The following is a 23,683-nucleotide window of genomic DNA, read 5'->3' as shown; positions in this document are numbered from 1 at the left end:
GGTGGAAATGGTGCACAGCCCTGGGGAGGGTGCTCTGGGGAGGGAGTGGGCCCGAACCCCGTTCTCATCTCACAGGGAAAAGGGACCTTCATGCTATGACCCTGGGTTCACTCCCATTTCCTGTCCTGTCAGCTGGATTGAGTTGTCAGGGCTGGGAGAAGGGCGGAGAGTGAGGCGTTCTGGAAGGTCACCAAGCAACGAGTCCCTTCTAGCCCTTTTCTTCTGCCAGATGGGCCGTAGGACCCCAGGACGGGGTCAGCTCCCTGCCTTGGGGTGATCAAAAGGAGTCGATCCAAACTCAGATTCCCCAAAAAAGCAGATGGAAGCAAGGGTGAGGCTAGGAAGGACTTCCAGAACTGTTTTAAATCACATGTCAAAGAACATCTGAGGGCATGATTGCAGGAGGCTTTTGCTGGAGGTGGGGTTAGTGTCAGGGTGACACAACGAAAGGTGTCTTGGGAACCAGGATAAAGCAAACGTGTTGATGGGTAGAGGACAACAGAGTCAGGATACAGAGCTATTCTCTGCTCTGCTGTCTCTAATGCTGAATACCACCACCCACCCAAGGGACATCCCCCCATACCCAGACTTCACCCACGTTGGGGGGCGGTACACACAAATTCATTGTCCATTTTGCACTTAAAAGTTCAGAATTGGGCCGGGCACGGTGGGTCATACCTGTGATCCCAGCACTTTGGGAGGCTGAGGTGGGCAGATTACAAGGTCAGGAGTTTGAGACCAGCCTGGCCAATATGGTGAAATCCTGTCTCTACTAAAAATACAAAAATTAGCCAGGCATGGTGGCGGGCACCTGTAGTCCCAGCTACTTGGGAGACTGAGGCAGGAGAATTGCTTCAACCCGGGAGGTGGAGGTTGCAGTGAGCCAAGGTGGCACCACTGCACTTCAGCCTAGGTGACAAAGCAAGACTCTGTCTCAAAAAAAAAAAGTTCAAAATCATGGATAATGGTAACATATATTTAATGACAACATAACAGAAACTCTGTATTCCAATCAACTTTTTTGACTTTGAGGCCAACATTGGGCCCGAGCTGGACCTTTTTAACTGCACCTTCGACAGAGCCGGGCCTCGGCCAGCCCTTACCTGGCCCAGCCCACCTTACCCCAGGTAACCTTCCCCAGCCTCCGTCTGCACTCTCAGGGTAACTCTAGGCCCAGCGCGCCCTCTCGTGGTCATGGAGCATGCGACCCTGACTTTTGCACCCCTACCTGCAAGACCCTGGAGCGTCTTCTTACCAAAGTGCCCATCCGTGGCTAGGGAATGCACAGGGGAGGCCCCAGGTCTCAGCAAGCTGGAGATGTTGAATTTTAGTTTCAGACCACCGTTGGGTCTTCCAGTCCCTCCTCCAATCAAAGACCAGACCTCACCATGGAACCTCAGTTGAAGTCAGCCAGCTGGTTGTTTCTGCTCAGTCAACCCAGTGACAGGTGATCCTGGCCTGATGGGCTGTCCATCCGGTTGCTGGACATCTCCACAAGTTAAAACTACCTCCTGTACTGCCCTTTGCAGCTGCTTAGCTGCATGCCAACCCCGACACCCATAGCCGTGGGATCAGTGGCCATTCATCCATTCACAGCTGTGTCGGGGACGCACTGGAACTGTATGGGGCTAGGAGCTGGGAATACAATGGACACTGTCCCTACCCTCAGGATGCTCACAGTCATTGTTGCTTGTGGACCAATGAGCAGGCAGGTCCCTCATCCTATGGCATATGCTCTAGAAGGAAAGCACAGTGTGTCATGGGGACCTGCCATGGGACACATCTTCCCCGAAGCTGGGAACACTGGGAAAGGCTTCTTAGAGGAAGAGACATCTAAGCTGAGGTCCGCAGCTGAGAGGGAGAAAGCAAAGCAAAGGGAACAAACAGCGTATGCCAGGAGGGGGCATGGAGCATTTCCTGAGTCCCACGTAGTATAGACAAGGACTGACTGGGAGGGATGCAACAGCGTGAACCAAGAGGGAGGTGGTATTCACATGGGAGGACCGTGAATCTGCCCTGACTTTGGTGAAAATAGTTCAGCTGTTTCGTTTCAGTAACAGATGACTTGTGGCACACATCCTAGCTGATTGCAGCATAGCCTTGAGTAGTGATTCCAAGGTTGGAAAGTGCTGGGGAGGAGGATGCTGGCAAAAAGTTGGTCTGTGGAGGAGCAGGGAAAAATAGGGCAGAGGTGGATAGGGACCTGGGCTTGAGGTGTTTTTTATTTTGTTCTTGAGATGAGAAAGAAATGTGAATTCTCCAGGGCCACTGGGAAGGAAGCAGGAAAGGGAGGGATGGAAGAGGAAGAGGGGATCATTTCCCCCATAGAGGGAGGTCTGGAGGAGCGGTGAGAAGGGACATGTCTCCATGAGGACAGGAGGGAAACTGGGAAGGTGGGTGCCAGTGCGGGCCAGGGAGTGGTGAAGAGGCTTCTCCTCTCAGGGTTTCTGCTTTCTGTGATGTAGGAGGGGAGGGAGCTGCCTCATCCTGCCTTTCCCTGTTTAGGAATCAGGACCTTGTCACAGGAGCCAAGGCTGGAAAGATAGTCGCCCCCCAGGATGATGTGGACACCAACCTTGTGACTGTTTTTCCCTCACTCCACTGGGAGCCCCTGAGGTCTGACCCTTCTCCACAGAGGTCTGCACTGAGTCCCCACCAAGGGAGCCTGCACTTTCCACCCCACTTTTGCCCTCTTCCCTTCTACCACTGAATCTTCTAGGTCCCCAGTTGGGGCCACTGTGGTTATCAGTCAGAATCTCTACAGGAAAACAGAGCCAACTCAACTTGGTGTGCCTTTTAAGGAAGGTGTTATTGACAGAGATGCGAGCAGGTTTAAGGGAACCAGCACCCAGAGAGGAGCAGTACAGAGAAGCAAGGGCAGAAGAGGCAACAGGTGAAGACAGTGGTATGGGAGCCCCAGAAGCTCTGGAGCCTTGGAGGAATGAAGGGAGTGCCACAGGTGTGGTGCGGAGGCAGTGAGGAGCAGGGAACTTACGCCCCACTGCTGTCCTGCCCTCCCACCTTCGGTGCTTCTCATCAGCTGAAGCCAGAGGGTGAGGGATCCCAGGTGAGGGCAGAGGAGAGTGGAAGGGAACAACCAGCTCAGCTGTCACCTGGCTCCAGCCAGTAGCTGATACTGAGAACAAGCCCTAGAATGCTGTCACCTTTCTCACCGGTCAAACAGTGAACATTTTAGGACAATACCAAGCAATGGCGGGTACAATGATTAATTTTATGTGTCAGTTCGTCCAGGCTCTCATACCCAGCTGTTTTGTCAAACATAGCCTAGACGTTGCTGTGAAGGTATTTTATAGATGTGATTACCTTTATAATCAGTTGACTTTAAGGAAAAGATCACCCCTGTATTATGGGTGGTCCTCATCCAATCAGTCGAAGCCCTTGAGTGAAAATGGAGGTTGTCTGCAGAAGGCATTCTGCCTTAAGACTGTAACACAGGAGTCCTGTCTGAGCTTCTAGCCTGCTGCCCTGCCCTACAAATTTCGGACTCAGGCTGACCGCAACACTAACTTTTGCCTGAGCTGCCAGACTGCTAGTCTGTTAGGATTTTGAACTTGCCAGACCCCAAAATCCAGCAAGCTAATTCCTTAAAATAAATCTATCTGTATGTATGTATCTTATTGGTTCTGTTTCTCTGGAGAGCCCTGGCTGATACCACAGAAATTGGAGAGTATGGGAACTTTCAGACACTGCTAGTTAAGTGTGTAAGGTGGAACAGCCCCATTTCGAGGGCGATCTGACAGCAATGTCCTACAATGTCCGTGCCTGTGACACAGACGTTCCAGTTGCCTGTTTCTTCTTTTTGTTTGTTTCTTTTTTCTGAGATGATTGAGTCTCGCTCCGTCACCCAGGCTGGAGTTCAGTTGTGCGATCTTGGCTCACTGCAGCTTCCGCCTCCCAGATGCAAGCGATTCTCCTGCCTCACCCTCTCAAATAGCTGAGACTACATGTGCCCACCACCACACCGGCTAATTTTTGTATTTTTAGTAGAGATGGGATTTCGCCATGTTGGCCAGACTGGTCTTGAACTCCTGACCTCAGGTGATCCACCTGCCTTGGCTTCCCAAAGTGCTGGAATTAGAGGTAGTTGCTTGTTTTTTCTATTCCTACCTACAGCCTGGTTTGTAAGAGCAAGTCACAGTAAATGATTCAATTTTCCATCAGCAGCCAAATGGCCAGTAAACCATTTGGGAGACTATTAGGTGATTAGACATGGAATGCCGGTGTGGGGAAGACCTTAGAGATGACCCAGTGAGACCCTCTCCCTTATCAGATGTGTGTGACCCGCCCAAGGTCACACAGAGCTGGGACCCAGCAGGTGCCCACGCGCCTCTCATGCAGTGCTGGCCTCAAGCCTTTGGTTCTTTTTTTTTTTTTTTTTGAGACGGAGTTTCGCTCTTGTTACCCAGGCTGGAGTGCAATGGCGCGATCTCGGCTCACCGCAACCTCCGCCTCCTGGGTTCAGGCAATTCTCCTGCCTCAGCCTCCTGAGTAGCTGGGATTACAGGCACGCGCCACCATGCCCAGCTAATTTTTTGTATTTTTAGTAGAGACGGGGTTTCACCATGTTGACCAGGATGGTCTTGATCTCTTGACCTCGTGATCCACCCGCCTTGGCCTCCCAAAGTTCTGGGATTACAGGCGTGAGCCACCGCGCCCAGCCCCGCCTTTGGTTCTTGAGAGTGGCACCTGCCCTCCTTTTCACCAAAGTCCTTGTGTTCTCATCCACCAGAGACTGATCCAATAAAGACCCTGGGGCAGAGGGCCCCCAGCTGTGGCCCACAGTTCCCCACCAAGGGCCTCCCTTGGCTAATAAACCTTCAGGGAGAGAGGCCTGGAGAAAACCCACAGGAAGTCCACAGTGAGGCCCAGCCCAGCCCAGGTGAGGTTGCCCAGGGAACCAGCCACAACTCATCCTCCTGGCTTGCAGCAGCACTGGTGAAGGCTGGGTTTCTGGTCTCCCCAAGGATGCTTTGCTTACCCTGGCAAAGGGAAACCAGAGCCTGTTCCTGCCAACTCTGGTCCCAGGGAAGCTCTGGACACTCTCCCCACCAGTCCTCTGCCCACCACACGTTCAGTGATTGCTACTACAGAGACTGGCCCAGCGGATGCTCCACACTCCACACTCCTCCCCATCCCACCGAAGCCCAGGGCCCCCTCCTGTGGGTGAGCTGTGCTCTCTGAGGTTCCAGCCGGCCAACCTCATAAAGCCATTTCAGGTGGGATGTGATGTGGAGTAAGAAAGGACAGGAGCTGGATCACAGTTCTGTTCTAACAAGATGTCTGGACTTGAACTTGGGCAGGTCACACAATTTTATAAGTGAGCCACATCTATAAAATGTTACAGAATTGCTATAAGGAGCCAATGTCCTAATTCATACGAAGGCACTTTGTAAACCCTAAAGTCTGCAGAGAAATGAGTACTGATATTACCTCCCAGGTGTTTACACGGTCACAAAGGCCTCCTGCCATAGCAAAGTCTTATCTCAGTGCTTCCCAAGCAGCTGACCACCTACATCTATTTTAACAAGCTCCCAAGTGATTCTGATGCACATGAAAATTTGCTTTTCAGCGAGGAAGTGAGTGTCATGGCAGGATTTCGGGGCTGTGACAGTGGGGTGAAGGCGGTTGGGAGGCTTTGGAATGGTGGCCTCCAGCCCTGGAATGTGACCTTGTGGGAGGGGTCTACTTTGCAGAGTGTAAGGTCAGCCCAGAGTCTAAGGGAACCTTCTCATCCCCATCCCCTCAGGATAGGAGGAACCCAAGGCAGGGATGTCTGCAGTGGTGGCATCCAGAGCCCCTCATTGCAGGGGCCACACAGGCTAGGAGGTGCTAGTCAAGGAAGGTCAGAAAAACACTCCAAGTCTTGAAAACATTACTTTTTAAAAAAGCATTACTTTTGGTGACTTGGAAGTCAGAAGGGAAGATGGAAAGGTATACCGATTTGGGGACTCTCCTTGCATCAAAAAAGGCACACAAGGGGTAGCAGGTGCTCCTCCAAGTACCCTCGCCCACCTGGAGCAGTGGCTGGGGCTTGGGATGGAGGCCCTGGCAGAAGGGGAAAGAGAAAAAGACCTAGGCGGGGGGCAGGGGGAGGGTGGCTGATGGGACAGCTCCCTCCCCACGCCCCAGCAAGGCTGATCTGGCCCTTGAAAACAGGTTCGGAAGGGAGGCATGCCCACCTGAAAAGGCTGTCACCCCACTACCCTCAGCTCCACCAAGGCCAAGCAAGCCCAGCGCCCCCAACCCTCTGGCCTGCATGAGTTTGAGGGGCAGCTGCAGCCTGTTCTGTGAGTTTTGGGAGCAGAGTAAAGTGGACCACTCTGCAAACCTCTTCACTCTCCAAGGCCTTCGAGGAAGGATCTGACTCTCCCCGTCTCCTCCCTAAGAAAGTTGGGTCCCCTGGGGAACCCACGAGACTCTCCCAGCCCCTAAGACACTCATGCCTCTACCTTGCCAAATCATTACCATCTCCCAGCCTCGACCCACACCCCAACTCTTCCAGAAAGCCTTTCCCAATACATGCAGCCTGCGCATCCCCTGTTCTGGAATCACCCAGCATCCTACCTGGCACTTCCTATTACAGCCTCTTCACATTGAAAGATACTTCGGAAGTGAGAAGCCTTCCAGATGTCTGATTTCATTGCCTCAAGCTTACAGATGCAGGAATGCCTGCTTTTCTTCACTAATAGGAATGATACTAAGCATGGCTAACCACAAGCACTGTGTGCTAGATGCTTGACATGCAAGAATTCACTTCTATCTCTTAAGTAAGCTCATCTTTTTTTTTGAGATGGAGTCTTGCTCTGTCACCCAGGCTGGAGTGCAATGGCACGGTCTCGGCTCACTGCAACCTCCGCTTCCCAGGTTCAAGCGGTTCTCCTGCCTCAGCCTCCCAAGTAGCTGGGACTACAGACACATGCCTCCATAAGAGGCTAATTTTTGTATTTTCAGTAGAGATGGGGTTTCACTATGTTGGCCCAGCTGGTCTTGAACTCCTGACATCGTGATCCGCCCACCTCAGCCTCCCAAAGTGTTGGGATTATAGGTGTGAGCCACTGTGCTCGGCCAGTTAGCTCATTTTATAGCTGAGGGAGTGGAAGCACAGAGAGGTCAAGCAACTTGACCCAAGGCTGCACAGCAGGTAAGTAGCTGAGTCCGGATCTGAAGCAGGGTTCCAATCTCCATCCCATCTCTTGCCTTTGCACTGGCTATTACCGACTGGCTTACTACGGTTGCAGCTGTCTGTCTGTCTTGGGTGCGGAAGTTTCATCTCATCCTTCCCCAGTAACATCTGCCTCCTCCTCCTTCCTTCCCCAAATGATTGAGCACAGAGTAGGTGCTTTAGAAGTCATTGTTCCAAGATAGGCCACGGATAGGGTGTAGGGACACTTCTGACACCAGGTGGCAGCATTGGCCAAAAGTTTTCTCCAAACTCTGGGTCTTGCCAGTCAAGTAAAAACTTAAAGCGTTTATTTCTGGTACAAATGATAAATACTTTGCATTAAAAATCTGGAATTCAAGTTTTCCTCGTACTTCATGCTCCCTCACTGCCCCAGAACCTAGAGGGAAAGAGCTGGCGCCTGCTCTGGAGGCAAAGTCCAGGTCTGGGAAAGGCACTCATGGTCTGCGGTCTGTCTCAGCGGCGGGAGGCCTCCACTCGCCCCACAGGCGGCCTCGGGGCCAGAAATGAGAACGTGCTATCATCGATACAGGGGCTGCGTCATGGGTCCCCAACAGCTCCTTCTTTGGGGACAGTGAGCCCCTTGTTGGGGAGTAGGAAGAGACCGAGGGGCAGGTCCTTCCAGTTGTGTGCATGGGGAGGGGAGCTGTGTCTGGGGAGGTGGGTGTCCAGGGATAGACTCCTTTTAGGATCTAAACCTTTAAAGAGTTCAACAGAAGAACCACAGGCCATCACATTTTGGCGGCTTACAAGTGAATACTTCAGGGGAGATGCAGGAGGGAGGGGTGTAGGTCTGGGGAGCCCTCTCTCCCTCTGCCCGCAAGGAAGGCACAGGGTGGGAGTGGGGGTGCCTTCATGAGACCCCCTGCCATGCCACACCCCTTTCACAGTCATGCGAGATGGGGCCAGAGGGGCCCAGGCTCTGGGGCCAGGGGAGTGGGGAGGGAGGGAAATAAGGCCTCAGGTGGGGGCTGCCACCCCCTCTGGTGGCTGGTGAAGAGCAGTGGGCCCAGAGCAGTCCCCCAGGATCCCCGCACACCAGCCTGGCTAGGGGTCCTCATCCCAGAGACACAGCTGCCTCTGGGGCACGTAGAAGTGGAAGCTGTAGCTCTTCTGGCAGCTGCGGATGCCACACTTGTAGGGCGTGGGCCGCTCACGGCTGTGGCAGTACTTGAGCATGCAGGGGTACCAGGCCAGGCTCAGGCCATAGCGGCAGGCACAGGGCTTCCCGCGGTCCCCCATCTGCCCGCAGCGAGGCAGCTCCGCCTGCTCTGGGGCCTTGGGCAGAGCCTCGAACACATAACTGTCCACACCTGGGGAGAGAGGCAAGGATCAGGGAGGGACGGAGGGAGGGAGGGAGCTCCCCCAGCCAGGGGCTGCTGCCGTTCCCCACTTGGTCTCCTCCATCATCTAACGGGTATTGACAGACACCATTTCCGAGCTTGCCGTGGGATGCAGAGGTAAGACCTGGGCACTAGGCTCCTCCTTGCTGGGCTCATGGGAGAAACAGATTAAATGGCAATCGCTGTCCTCCATGGCATCAACTGAGTGCCAAGGGCTCTGCTTACAGTACCTCTTTCTATCACCCATGGGCTAAGTACTGTCATCCCTGTTTTACTGATGGGAACATTGACCCAGAGAAGTTTAATGATCTGGCCAAGGTTTCAAGGCCTCCACTTAGCCACACTGCCACCCGATGATTTAAAAAATCACCAAACTGGAGTGTGCTAAGGTAGAGGTGTGGGGAGACAGGATTGGAAGTCAAGGAAGCCTTTTTTTTTTCATGACGGAGTCTTGCCCTGTCATCCAGGCTGGAGTGCAGTGGTGTGATCTCGGCTCACTGCAACCTCCACCTCCCGAGTTCAAACAATTCTCCTACCTCAGCCTCCTGAGTAGCTGGGACTACAGGCATGCGCCATCACACCCAGCTAATTTTTTGGTATTTTTGCTAGAGACGGGGTTTTGCCTCGTTGGTCAGGCTGGGAAGGCTTCTTAAGAAAGGTGACATCTGAGTAGGGCCAGGCAGGGAAGGGCCAGCAAAGCACACCCACAGAGGGGCAGGTCAGGGTGGCCAGGGCTTGGGGCAAACGGGAAAGCGCCTATGAGGGGCACTGGGGGAGACGGAAGGGACCGGCCGGGTTTGGCTCAGGGGCTGTATGGGAGGGGCCAGCTTCTGGGGGATGCTTATGTCAAGCCTGCGCCATAGTCTGGGGTGCAGGATGTATGTGTGTGGAGGGCAAGACCACAGCTCCGTTGGGCATTTCTAAATCTGGGCCTGCCCTGGGAGGAGCAGGCATTTCTCCAGTGCTCACAGCAGAAGGCACAGGGGCCTGGAGTTGGAATGGTGCCATTTCCCTCTCCCCTCCACACAGAGGACCTGAGGGCAGTCCTGGGAAAGGTACCCAGAGAGGGACCAGCTGGGAAGTCACAGAAGTCAGGAAGGCAGGGACCATGCAGAGGGGAGAGGTGCTCCCAAGGATCTTGAGGGAGAGATGCTGGCACCAGGAAGCCCGAAGCTGATTTCCAAGAGGTGGCAGTGGAAGATGCCCAACTTCCATGACAGAAGGTCCCATCTCTGTGTCCTTACTAAGGGCAGGGATGAAGGGAAGTACCTGGGAATCTCCCTTCACAGGGCCTAGCAGAGTCTGTGTGCCCTGCCTGGAGTAGGGTCTGTTCCTCTGGCTGATTCTTCTCACTGAATAGTCACACAGGTGCCACTTCCTCCAGGAAGCCTTCCCAGACTAACTGCAGCCTGGTGTGGGGGTCCCTCCCTGAATGCCTGTAGCATCATGGTACTCTATCACACTTAACTCTGCAAATCTGCCCTGCTGGCGGACAGGAACGGAGTGTCTACATCTCTGAGTCCTGTGTCAATATATCCCTGCAGGTGTTCAGTAAATGTCCCCTGAACAAATGAAAGGCTAATGAGACTCAGCTGATGATGTCCCTGCCCTCCTCCACTGCTCTGTGCTGTCTCCCCATCCTCTTCCCTCCACCCAGTGGCGGGCAGTGCTCGGCTCACAGCTGACCTTGTTCCAGCCAGAACCGGACATCCTCCTGGCGGGTGTAGATGGCATCCGCAGCCTCGGCACACACGTTGTGGAGATGGGGGCTCAGCAGGCCCCCCTGGCTGAAGTTGACAGCAACATCCATGTGTAGCTGCTCCGGACCCCGAACCTCCTCCGCCTGCCGTACTGCCCGGGGGTTTTTCTGTATGCAAGAAAGAAGTCACTCCCACCTGGCTTCAGAATGCTCCCTGTCCATCTTCCCCGACCCTCCAGAGTCAGGCAAGCCCAGGCTTACTGCCTTTAGAACGCTGGGGCCATCTGCAGGGTGGCAGCCCCACCCTCTGCAACTGGCAGAGAAACCAATGCCCAGAGTACAGTCGAGCCTTTTCAGCTTCTATCCAGAATGGACGCTTCCCAAACTACGTGCTGGCCACTGGGCTGACCTCTGGGGCTGGATAGAGAATGCTGAAGTGTGGGTGGGAGGTGGAGGTTGGTGGGTCAGGCAAGCTGTGCCAGGGCATATAACCTCTGGAATTGTGTACTTTCCAACATCCAGGGAACCAAGTCCCTTTGGGAAAGCAGGCAAAGGGCAGGGGTGAGGAGGCACCCAGGGCGGACTCTGCTGGACAGGCCAGGGAACCTGGATGAGGTTGGGGCAAGGCCCTAAGTCTAAGACACCAGACGCAGGCCAGCAGGTTTGAGGGTTTTGAACACGTTACATATGTTAGCACACTGAATTCCCCTACAACCCATTTTCTCAATGAGAAAACTGTGACTTTTAAAGTAACTTGTCCAATGTCACCCAACTAATGAGTGACAGAGGAGATGTGATTTTTGATCTGATCTCAGAGCCCAAGACAGGTGTGTGATCCCTGTCACACACAGGGAGGTGCTGGAACTGGACGGCAGAAATCTGGGAGATGGGGTTCAGTTAGTGATCTGCAGCTCTGGGGTCAGATTTGGCCTGGGGCAAAATGAGGGACTCAGGACCCTAGGGTGAATGGGGTGGCGGAGATGAGGGCGGTTTAAGGGCAGAGGGTCCAGGAACAGTGTGAGGATGAGGAGCTGGGTGGGAGGCTGGGTGGGAGGTGGGAGGCTGCAGGGGGCAGGGCTGCAGGTCAGGAGCTGGGCCGGGCAGGCCTGGTGGGGCACTTACCTGCCGGAGCTTGGCCATGGCCTCGCTGGGGATGATCTCGTTGTGCTGCAGTCGGGTGACAAAGCAGAGGGCCTGGAACTGACTCTGCCCCTTCTCCAGCTCCCCCAGGATCAGGGCCCGGAAGATCTTCACATCCTAAAGAAGGGCAGGAGGATGAGAACAGCTGGAGGGTGTGAGACCTTCCCACCAGCTTACCGGGTACTCAGCTTGGGCCCCGGAGGGGATGCCTGGACACTGCCTGGCAACAGACACCTCCCTCCTGCTGGTCTGGGAATTTTTATCTTTTCCATTTAAACCCGTGACTTAAAAGAATGAACACACCCCAAATGTTCCAAAGCTTCCTGGAAAATTGACAAAGTGAACCACTAGAGTTTTTCTATAGAGAACTTTTTAGAAGGATGAAGCTTCACCTTGAAGCAAATATCACCTCTTTTTGGTCCCTTATTTATTCATAGCTGATGATCCCCCTTGGCAGAACTCCTTAACGCCACCCTGATCAGGTGGGGCAGGGCCTCCACAGCTACCTGACCAGGGTCTCATGGAGGAGCGCTGGACTTTTTCAAGCACCAATTCCAAGTTTCTCTCTCTGACCTTTTTTTCTTTGTAGTTCCAATAGCTAGAAATCTCAGACATTCTTTTTTTTTTTTGAGACGGAGTTTCGCTCTTGTTACCCAGGCTGGAGTGCAATGGCGCGATCTCAGCTCACTGCAACCTCCGCCTCCTGGGTTCAGGCAATTTTCCTGCCTCAGCCTCCTGAGTAGCCGGGATTACAGGCACGCGCCACCATGCCCAGCTAATTTTTTGTATTTTTAATAGAGGCGGGGTTTCACCATGTTGACCAGGATGGTCTCGATCTCTTGACCTCGTGATCCACCCGCCTTGGCCTCCCAAAGTTCTGGGATTACAGGCGTGAGCCACCGCGCCCGGCCCTAGACATTCTTATTCAGTAGATTTGGGGAGAGGTCTCAACGTGCCCCTGGTGCTTCTGATCGGCCAGGCTCCTGGCCACCCACCTCTGAGTGAGGGATGGGGGGCCAGGACAGGGTGAGGGCAGAGTAGGAGGCTGGCTGCAGCTGTTGCAGCCTTCCTGCCTGAAGGCTCTGGGGTGCCTCTCTACTTCCTTCCCTCCCCACTTCCCCTTTCCCCAATGGGGTTGCTAATGGCATTGCCACTGTCCAAGGGCTCCTTCCTGTCACTGACTCACCATGGAAATGGGGGTCTCCAGGAGGATGAAGGGCTGTAGGGTGGGCTGGGTCCCCTTCCCTATCTGGCTGCTGGAGCCCTATGCTCTGCCCACCTGCACCGCTCACCGCATGGGAAGCAGCCCCTTGCCTTCTCTGTGACTTGATTAACTCTGCTCCCAGTGAGAAGTTAGTGGGTCCCAGTCAGAAGTGGTCTACATCTGTCAAGACCCCTCCTATGGTGAAGGCACCCTGCCCTCAGTGACCATTCTCTGCTGGGAACCCCTATGGCTCTGCACTGAGACTTAGAATGACAGCCCTGTGGATCATCTATCAATGCCCAGGGCCCCAGCGACCCCGCACAGTCACTGAGTGCTTACTGTACACAGGAGAGAACAGAAATGCCTCAGCAACAGGGTCTGAGCACCCCACTTGGAGTCCCAATACATGCAGCAAGGGACCCACAGCTCCACCCTAAAGCTGCACTGTATTAGTGGGTCCTCCAGGCTTTTCCCCAATTTCCTTGATGTGTAAAAAGGGGATGATCCCAGTTATGTGACAGGGTTGTAGTGAGGACTAAGTAAGTTATCTGAAAGATTCTCACATGGGGTATGTGCTGGCTGGGATTACTCTTGTAGGTGACCAGCAAGCCTCGTGGGCAATCTGCAACAAATGAGTGCGTGTCATCTCATAAATGCCCATGTAGTTCTGCAGCCCTTTAACTCCACACAGAAGTTTCTCTTACCTCCTTTTATTGTAAATGATCTCTGGAACAAGGAGGTGTGGAAATATAGGGGAAGGTTTTCCAGAAAGGGAAATTGACGCTCAGCTGTTGAGGAAGGTTCCATTAGGTTCCTTATGATCCCGGAGACTTGTGAGGAAGGTGAATCAGAGCTCAGCTTAACCCCTGCTTCCTCTCAACAGGAAATCCCTTCTTGGTCGTGATGCTGCAATCTCCTTGTCCTGCCAGGCTGGGCTATCCGATCCTCCCTTCACTCAGGTCGGCTGAGGAGAGAGGGAGGCTGCCCTGCCTGTAGCACTTTCCATTCTGGGCTCAGTTCCTGCCAGGTGAGACTTGATACCAGACTTCCCCTACCAGAGCTTGAGCCAGGCCATGTCCCTGGCGGGATCCCCCAGGAAGGATCCGAAATCCACTTCCCCGGTATTTTCAGCTCCAACTCTTTGGAGGGAAGCCTATCTGGATATTCACAGCATCTTCTCCAACACCACAGGTGCATGAAATACCCGGCAGTCTCACGGCTGCTCAGGGGTCTCTTTCCTTGGTGACATCACCTGATTACCATTGGCAAGAGAAGGTATTTGAAATTTCAGACTAGACTAGACAATGAAAGAAATCTATCTGAGCTTTTTTCCTGCTTCTGTATTAATAACATAATGAATTATAATAATAAAATGCTGTCAAAATGGGAACTGACTGGGGGTGCCGAGAGGGAATGAGAATTTCTCCCCGAGACAGGGGATTTCCTCTGTATCCCCTATTTGTGTAGGACAGTTATTGAAGTTTATAACTAGAAGAGAAAAATCATTGTTTCCATGGGTCAAAAGGATGTATGATTCTCTTTAAAATCCTTACAACAGGCGGTAGGAGCTATGACTGTTATGGAGCTTGGATTGGGTATCCTGCTCAAGGTCATGGGCTAAAAGGAAACAGCCAGGATCTTAACCCAGACAGTCTGACTTCAAAGCCTGAGCTATCTTAACCAGAATGCATAATTGCCTCTTGGATCAACTAGTCTCATCTCCTTGATGTTCAGCTAAAGGAACTGGAACTCGGGTGCATAGAGGTTGTGGGGTTTGCCCTTGATGCCTGGGCTGGCCAGCAGCAGAGACAGGATTAGGACCCGCTCCCTATCACGCCTATCCAGCGGCACCCTGCCTAAATCCCTCAGCACACCTGCCTTGGGAATGTGGCCGCTCTGACTCGTGGTTCCTGCAACTACCAAACAGCATGACACAATTAAGAGGGGAAGAGGAGGCAGGAACACCCCTCTAACCCGCCTGCCTCGCCTGCCAGGACTTCTTTACACCCCAAATTCTCCAGTCTCTTTTCTCTTATTTCCCCAGAAAAGCACATTCCACTTGCTGATCCCCAGTAAGGTCTGGGGCCTCCTCTTCCTCCAACCTTCACAGGGTAGGGTCACAGGTGGGTTTGAGCCTGGGGTGACATGAAGGGACCTGTGGTTTGGAGCTGAATCAGACTCTGATTAGAGTTTAATGCCCCAGGCACACTGTCCCTGTCCTCTTGGAGCATCTTCTGCCCAGGCAGTAAGTCATCCAGGCCCTCTGTGACCTGCCTCTGGCTCAAGAACAGTGACTCTAGCCTATTCAAATGGTGGCCCCAGGATCTGGTGCACAGCTGGGGCTCGATGCTTCATAGCTGCAGGAACGAGTGAATGCTCTAGGGCCTCCATCAACCCGCTGGCCTCCAGCGTGCAGACTCTTTCTTCTTGGCCTTGCCTGTAGCTGGGCTCCTGCAGGCTGGAAGTGCTCCAGCGGCTATTTTGGCTTTAAGAAGGTTTAGGGGATCATCTAGTTCATGGCCCAGTGAGGTTCCGGCAGGGAAGCAACCTTCATGAGTCACACAGTGGCACAGGCAGGGCCAGAAGCCCAGACCTCCTGACTGAGTCCAGTGATCTTCATGCTGGTCCAGGCTCCCCAGTGTAGCCCTCGTCCAGATACTCAGTTCCTCCCTGTGCCCATCCCTGACATGCTGTCTGACTGGGATCCACCCGTGTCTCCCAGAGAGAAGGCTGCTCTGGCTCAGCCACGCTGGGTGAATGCGCTGAGAGATGGCAGAGCACCCCGGGCAGACATCCCGTGCTCAGCACTGAGGGTGGGGAGGGAGCCCCGGCGCCCAGGGGACAGCGGGGCTGTCACACCAGCCCTGACTGTGGCTTCCAGACTCAGATAACATTGGGAAGAACGAAACGGGCTGTTTGCCTTGGCCTCAGCCACTGTTCCGGTCAAGCCTAATCTGAACTGACGCACAGGCTCGCACGGCTTCCCCATTCGTGCGCACGATGTCGTCTCTCACAGACTCGCTGGGTCTCAATCTCCTTCCCACAAAATCTCCCAGTGGCTCTCGTTCCATGTTCCCATCCCTCCACAGGCGCACATCCAGGCCTGTCTCCTCTCTCACAGTCTCCCGGTCTTGGCAGCAGCGGCTCCCTACCCTCTCATCACACCCCTCTCCGCAGTCCCCACGCCCACCACCGTCTGAATTCCCCATCTCATGCCCAGCATCAGGACACACCCTGTGTCACCATCCCCACTTGCTCAACTCTCCTCACACACCTCCTCCCTGATGCTACTTCTCACATGTGTACACACACATGCACACACACACACACACACTCACGCACAGGAACACACTCTCACCATGTGCCATCACCTCGCTCCAGCCTGCCCGGCCTCCTCTGGCACCCTGCCTTTCCATCACGGCCCCTAGCTGGCCCCACTCTCCAGGTACTCTTCCTCAGCCCCTTCCCACAAAGCCCTGGGGGTTGGGGGGAGGCCAGCCTGCAGGGGAATGCAAAGCAAAGGGGGCCAGGGCAGTAGACCACCCCTTCCCTCCATGCACTGCTTCCAGTCACCACTGTCCAGTGCTGGTCACAGCCCAAGCCACAGGTCATTGCTGCGGGGCCACACGAAGCCGCTTGGCCCCCACCCTCCTCTCCCCCAGCCCCCTTGCTCCTGGACAGCTGGTGCTCTCTCCTGGGAGTGTCCTCTGCCATCTTGGTCTCCTTCCCATGACACTAGAGAGTGTGATTCTGGAGCCCAGGCTGAGCCAATCTAAATATTTATTCCTCTGCTCCTGGCTGGAGCTGCTTTATGGCTAGAGAAGGGGCTGGCTTCACTGGACTGGGGAGGGAGAGGGGGTTTAGCCTGGAGAGCCAGCCAGGAAGCGGTGCCTTCCTAGCTCCACAGCAGATCCGGAAGCACCCTGGCTGCTCTGCCCAGGATCCTCGAGCAGGAATGGGGTGGATGGATTCCACGTACATTCTAAGGCCAGTACCCAGGGACTCAGGCTGCCCCATGATGAGATGCCAGCACCCCCAGTGCTAGGCCTGGACAGAGGCTGCTTGTCACAGAGCATTAGCACAACCACTGGCCCAGGGCAGTGCTCCTGCCCCCAGCCCTCCCCAGAGCCTCTAGTGCTCTGTCAGCCGAATCCCAAAGGCCACCATAGTCCTGACTGCTGTGGGAACAATGTGAGGCTTTATGTGGATCAACTGCGCCCCACTGTGCCGCTGACTCAGGGCTCCTAAGATAGGGCTCCACACTTCCCTCTCACCCGCATTCCCAGCCCCGATGCCTCCCTTGCTCCCTGCCCTTTATCTGACTCCCTAGTGGCAGCCACTCCAACACTTGCCAACTTCAGGGATGTTAGCTCCTCATGAGGCTTTCGTCTCTACAGCAGTGGAAAAGCAGCAGCTGCAGCCACACACTTAACGGTGGGGCGGAGGGACCTCCTGGCCTGCGGGCACTGGCACCTTGCTCCTCACATGCCCACGCGGGCCTCTGCTCTGCGAAGGCCCTCTTAGTCACTGTGCACACCGAGCCCCGAGCATCACACTATTGTCTCTGAAGTACAGGCAAGGAGCCTGGGGCTCAGGGAGGTTAAGTGACTTGCCGAGTCACACAGCTTGTAAGTGGCAGGAAAAGACGTAGATAGTGAGAGCTCATTAGTGTCTGTTAGATATTTTCTTTTCTTTCTTTTTTTTTTTGAGATAGAGTCTCATTCTGTTGCCCAGGCTGGGATGCAGTGGTGCGATCTCAGCTCACTGCAACCTCTGCCTCCCGGGTTCAAGTGATTCTCCTGCCTCAGCCTCCAGAGTAGCTGGGATTATAGGTGCCTGCTACCACGCCTGGCTAATTTTTGTATTTTTAGTAGAGACAGGGTTTCACCATGTTGATCAGTCTGGTCTCAAACTCCTGGCCTCAAGTGATCTGCCTGCCTCAGCCTCCCAAAATGCTGGGATTACAGGTGTGAGCCACCACACCTGGCCTCGGTGATTTTCTAAACTCATCCCCCTTACTCAACTCCCTGAGAGGCCGTGCAGGGAGAGGAGAGTTGCAGGCATGGCCAAGAAGTCAGTACTCCATTCACCGGAGGGGAGAGTGCGGGAGAAGGGGTCCAGCCCACGTGCAAAAGAAGGTCTCTGTGGATTTTACCTCTGCACCAAGGTTTTTCCAGCCTCCTTCTCCCCTCTAGTTCCCTCCCCAGGGTTCTTTAGCCTTCTGGAAGGAGCCCACTCATGATGCCACGGTAGACAGGCAGTCAGGATATACTGGAAGGAACCCTGGGTCCTAATCCCGGATCATCAGCTGCTGGATCTTGTCAGCCTCACTTCACGGCTCCAGGCCTCAGCCCGAACGTCTACACACAGAGGCACCATTGCCTCATGCTATCTGTGGCAATGAGGATCACATGAAGCCGTGTGTGACGTGAGGGACTGCTCCATGGGTGATCTCTAGACCCTATGCAATCCTCACTTCAAGGCTGGGCCCTCTGCCTGCAGAACAGGAATCTGTCCTGAAATTATGTCCACCACCTCTCTGTGCCTTGGGAAGCCTGAGAGGGAAATAACTCACTCTCCCCACCAGCTTCCCAGCAGGATACTCCATTATCCCAGGTGGAAGTCTTCACTGGGCCTATTGATCTTTTGCTAAGACTCCACCTGGACATAGCATTCAGGGGCGGGAGAGGCTGGCCAAGCTCCAGGGTAGTGCGTCTGACCCCTCAGGCGGGGCTGCCCATCCCTGATCTAAGGAGGAATTCCTCGCACGCAGAGGAGGGACAGGTGTTAGACCCAAGGGCCCCATGTCAGTAAGCCTGGTCATTCCATCTGGTGAATTCTTGTAAACACCTCTGACGAAATGCTCTGAGCTTCAGAAAATTCTGGGCCTCTCCCGAAAGCACCTCCACTGTCTTCTGTTCCCCAAGGAGACTTTCCATCCGTCAGATGCCTCCACACAAATCTAAAGGGCGCTCACACTGACAGGGGAGGGGCAGACTGGGCCCTGAAAGCTTCTCGGTCCCACATCCATATGCTATGATATCTTCTTGGGATAAACATTCCTAGGCAGAGACATGGACGTTGCACATTCCGCATCTTCACTGACGACACTTCAAGGCTTCCTGTGTTGCTCCCCTACCCCCAGACCAGGGCCCCCTGGCACAGGGGCTCTAGCATTCTTGACTGTCCCTTCCTCTGGCTCCCACTCACCCATCAGTGCCCAGGGAAGGGTTCAAGCTTCCAACCTCCCTGGGTCCTCATCCCTCCAAAGTGGCCCTGAACTGACCCACACAGCCATACGGTTTTCCTTATCTTGCTTATTCCCTCCAAGGCTCTGGCCGTGGGCCCTCAGGATCCCCTCTTTCCATGCTTTTGGAGTCTGTGTCTCCTTCTCCCCCCGATGCTGGAGATTCCCTCATCCTAGGGAAGGAGATACCGCCTGCTGCCCTGATGCCATTACCATGACCTTCGTATCTGTCAGCATCACCCCTCCGCCCCAATTCAGTCAGTGTCAAAGCAGGCTGCCTGGAGCATAACTCATCCTCTTCCCAGCTTTTGGTCACTTGGACTGGGGGACAGCGGTGAAAGAGAAATTGGCAGGGATACCAGCTTCTGGAAGGTGGACCAGGAGGGCTGTCAAACAGCCAGGTTAGAGAGAAGGGACGGTGACACGCCTATGATTAGATATGCTAGTGATTACATCCAGGGCTCATTACACCCATAGGATGTGGAGTACAAAGGAGAGTCTTGCCTACCAAGGGCGCACTGTGAATTAGTTTGTGTACTGAGGGCACACAGCGTTAGGCCCGAAGTGTATGTGCTGCTGAAAACACATTATGATTAGTGTGGGTAAGATGGCAGGTTTCAAATATGTGACTGAGTCTGGGCCCTACCTTCATTTAACACCCTGACCTGGCTGCTTCTCCAGGTCCCCGCTCCTCCCCTAGAGCTGCTGTACCAGTGGTTCCCAAACTTTGCTGCACATCGGAATCACCAAAAAACAAAAACCAAACAAACAAACAACTGCCGCCCGACTCCCACCCTGAGATATTCTGATTTCATTGGTAGGGTGTGCAGCATTGGGAGTTTTCAAGGCTCCGCAGGTGATTGCAAGGTGCAGCAAAGCCAGGAGGCACTGAGCTGTGGCATTCTTTCAGAGCTGTGGCATTCTTTCAGAGCTGCAGCTCAGTCAGCCCGATGGCCATCACTCAGCCTCTGGGCAGGGCTTGCAGTAATGCGTGATGGTTTCATAGCCCCAGGCTATGTGTCCTCCAGGGGGATGATGACTGTGACTGCTTCCCTGCCTCAAGGTCCAGGGTGGCGGTGTGGGAAAGAGTTAGGGTGTCAGACCTCCAACTCAGGTAGAGGCAAATGGGGCGGGAAGGGCTGGAGAGAAGGGGCTGGATGAGGTTGGGAATTAGACAGAGGCCTTGGTCCCATCCCACACAGCGGGGCTCACTGTTGCCCTGGGGGGACTGTCAGGACAAGGATGGCTGCTCCTGCTCTGAGGGGCTGGCCAGCAATTTTGGAACTTCGAGGTTATGATGAAGAGCTCAAGCCTCCTCCAGACTCAATACTGACTTTTCTGGGTGACCTTGGGTCTGTCATTCAATGTCTTTGGATCAAAGGTTAGCAGAGAGGATCCTTACTGAAATGCTGTGTGAGCCACAATTAGCAAAGCTAATGGGTCCTATGTCTTGAGCACTTAACACAGTATCTAATACAGAGCGAATATGGCATAGGCACTACCCTGTTTGATTCTCCTAGTAACTCTAGGATATGTACTATTATTATCCCCATTTTATAGATGAAGAAGTGAAGGCCTGGAGAGATCAAATAGCTCACCCAGGGTGAACCTGCTACTAAATGGTAAACCAAGTCTGTCTCGTTCAGTTTGGACTGTTTCTCCCCAAAGTGATCAAATGGCAAACATCACTCTTTCCCAAACCACTGCAAATGAGTTTGGTACAAGAAATATAAAAAGCATGACTTCCTAGGCCGGAGTGTGGAAGCACAATCACAGCTCAGTGCAGCCTCAGCTCCTGGGTTCAAGTGATTCTCCCGCCTCAGCCTCCTTGAATAGCTGGGACTACAAGGCACACAGCTGCGTGCCTAGAAAAATTTTTAATTTTTTGTAGATGGGGTCTCATTTGGCCTGAAGGTTTCATATTCCTGGTTTCAAGTGATATGCTTGCCTCAGCCTCCCCAAATCCTGGGATTACAGATGTGAGCCACCACACCCAGCCTGTCTTTCTCTTATAGAAAAATCATTCCTTCTAGACTGAACTTTCTTGTGGAAATCTTCCAAAGATTATGAGGCACGAGGCCTTGAGAACTGAGAGGTGACCCACCCTAGAAGGATTGGGACATAGAAGCTGCTGTGGCTGGTGCAGGTGGTGAGTGGCCTGGGTGAGGGTAAAGGCTATTCTCCCCCACACTGCATTCTCCGACTGCACCCCATCCTAGGCCAGTGGAGAAACCTAGAGTTAAAGGGACTTGGGAAAGCTGGTTTCCTTTCTCTGTCTTCCACTCCCAATTCCCTCCCTTGCTGATGAAATTGGAGATGCCAGAGGTGGGTGTGAAATGGCAGCTTCTGGGTCAGAGGCTAACCTGAAAGCAGACTTCACAAACCTGAATGGAGGTCTGAACCACTGCAGGCAGTCAAATGAGGTGCTCACACCCTCCAAATGCATTTTCTAACTGCGCAGTCAGATGCCCACCATACCGTCACGCCAATCCCCGCACCCCACCCTAGCCATCAGCCACTACTACATCACCATCACAGCTACCTGACACTTCTTAGTCTCTCCCTTCAGGTCAGAGCAATAAAAATCTTCCAGCTGTAGCTAAAGGCTATAAAAGCTCAGCCCTATCAACTGCCTTTCACTGTCCTGGCCAAAGCCCGGGAAGTCTCTTTGCAGGGTTCTAGTGCAGCCACGAGATGATGTCCAGTGGGCAGGAGGGTGGGAGTCACAGCCTGGCCTGAGGCTAACTTTCAAGGACAAAGGGCTTGGACAGAAGATTAGATCCCTGATTCCTGATGGATCCAGCCACCAATATAGATTTTTCAGAAACAGAACACACTTGATAAAAGTCCCCTAAGGTTTAGGTGAGGAGGCAGGGTAGGGAAGCTGACCCTATCAGATGGGCTGCAGAGTCTTCCCATTTGTGAATGCTCACCCCCCCACCACCCCCACCTGCCTGCTTAAGTCCAATGTCAGTGACAAGTCAGTGGCCCTGGGGCAATTAGCGGTCAAGCCTCAACACCCCCCTCCACCTCCCTCTAGCGGTCAAGCATAATCCCCCACTCCTGCTAACTATGGCAATCTGGCTGGGTCCCTAACTGACTCCCCAAACTCTGCCACCTCTTCTCTAAAGCGCCCTGTCTCTAGGAGGGAGGAAAGAGGGGCGGCTCCAGCAAGGGTCCCTGGGGCCTGGGCTCCCCCAGCTATTTAATCTGCTTCACCCCTGCACCCCTCCAGGGACAGAGCCTCACAGGCCTCTTTTTAGTAGAAGAGGGGCTGGGGGAAGGAGACAGAACACTCCCTTAAATACCTGACTCACCCACCCTCTTTTCCTCCAGCTTAGTCACTCACCATCCTTCCAGGCCCATTTTCTGAAAAACCCTCAGTCTACTGGGTGCAAGGCCCTTCTTGTTCCCTCCACCACACACACACACACACACACACACACACACACACAGAGGGCTGGGTGCAAGGTCCTTCTTCCCTCCACAACACACACACACACACACACACACACACACACACCCTCTCTCTCAGAGAGGGCTGGTCTCTCTACACACACACAGAGGGCTGGGTGCAAGGCCCTTCTTGTTCCCTCCACCACACACACACACACACACACACACACACACACACAGAGGGCTGGGTGCAAGGTCCTTGTTCCCTCCACAAACACACACTCTCTCTCTCTCTCTTTCAGAGAGGGCTGGTCTCTAACTCCCTAACCCTAATCTGGGCCAAAATAGGGGGGTTGGCTCGTCTCTCTGCCAGGCAGAGTGAAGGGCAACACTTCTCCCAGAGGGAGGGGGCCTCAGCTGGGGTCTCTCTATAGGATCCTCCTGCTGCAAGTGCCCCGGTCTTCTAGACCAAGGAGACAGGGCTTTTCCCAGCTTGAGAGGCACCAGGGGCAGACAGCTCTCCCCAGAAAAGCAAAACAGCGGAAGAGGTGACAGTGGGACTCCAAAATGTCAGGGCTGGGAGGCCTGGCAGACCCCTCATTGCCCTGTACAGAGGGGAGAAGCCAGGCCCATAGGAGGAAAGACTTGCTTGCTCTAGATCACACAGCGAGAACCCACGGTGAAAACACCTCGCCTAGGACTTTTCCCACCAGAGCACAGCGAAATGACTCCAAGAAGGGAGTCCAGTCGTTAGCAGGAGTTCTGAAGGACGGTCAGTACCTGGGGGTTTGGGGAGCACTGGAGAAGGATATGAGAAAGGGCAGCAGAGGGGTTCTTTGGGGAGAATGAAGGGATGGGCGCTGAGGAGTGGGCAAAGAGGTGTAGAGAAGAGCCCGGCGTGACCTTGGGCCAGCCGCGTCCCCATCCTGGGTGAGTCTTCCCGGCTGCAGGCAAGAGGGCGCCTGGGACCCCGGGGGGGCTCGGGCTCGAAGGTGCCACCCCGGAGAGTGAGGGCGCCTCACCTTCTTGAAGTCGGCGGTGAAGGAGATGAGGGTGCCATCGGGCTTGCGCAGCTCGAGGCTGATGCTGTCGGCGTCGCTGTCCGCCTGCAGGCTCTCCTCCGTCACCTGGCCGTCCGGCAGCCGCACGCGGACCCGCAGCTCGGCCGGCGCGCCCGTTCCCAGCAGCGGTGCGAGCAGTAGCAGCAGCAGCAGCGCGGGGCGCGCCGGGGGGACCCCGGACGGGCGCATCCCCGGGGCCCGCCGCTGTTCGCGGCCCCGGCGCGCCGCGTGGGGGCGGGGAGAGGCTCAGGCAAAGTTCGCCCAAAGTTGGGGGCTAGTTTGGGGGGCCCCGGAGCCGCTCCGCCGGGGACCTCGGCCGCGGGGTCGCCCGCGAGGAGGCGGGGACGCACGTGGGTAGCGCTCGGCAGCGCGCCCCCGGCGGCCCCGAGGCG

General features: G+C 54.4%; 1 protein-coding gene across 1 annotated transcript; it reads right to left on the bottom strand.

Moving 5' to 3' along the window:
- Positions 1–7,469: 7,469 nt before the first annotated feature.
- On the bottom strand, positions 7,470–23,480 carry OAF (out at first homolog). Its single transcript, XM_021671105.2, has 4 exons — positions 23,253–23,480; positions 11,366–11,500; positions 10,231–10,411; positions 7,470–8,514 (listed from the first exon to the last, which is right to left on the bottom strand). The coding sequence occupies exons 1-4, from the start codon at positions 23,478–23,480 to the stop codon at positions 8,249–8,251; spliced, it is 810 nt and encodes a 269-aa protein (XP_021526780.2). The 3' UTR covers positions 7,470–8,248.
- Positions 23,481–23,683: the final 203 nt, after the last annotated feature.

This window comes from Aotus nancymaae, unplaced genomic scaffold (genome assembly GCF_030222135.1).
Source record: "Aotus nancymaae isolate 86718 unplaced genomic scaffold, 86718_ANA_hifiasm-v0.15.2.pri h1tg000012l, whole genome shotgun sequence".
Lineage (NCBI taxonomy): Eukaryota > Metazoa > Chordata > Mammalia > Primates > Aotidae > Aotus > Aotus nancymaae.
Note: the sequence above shows the minus strand (reverse complement) of the source record. Positions and strands in the feature narration are given on the sequence as shown.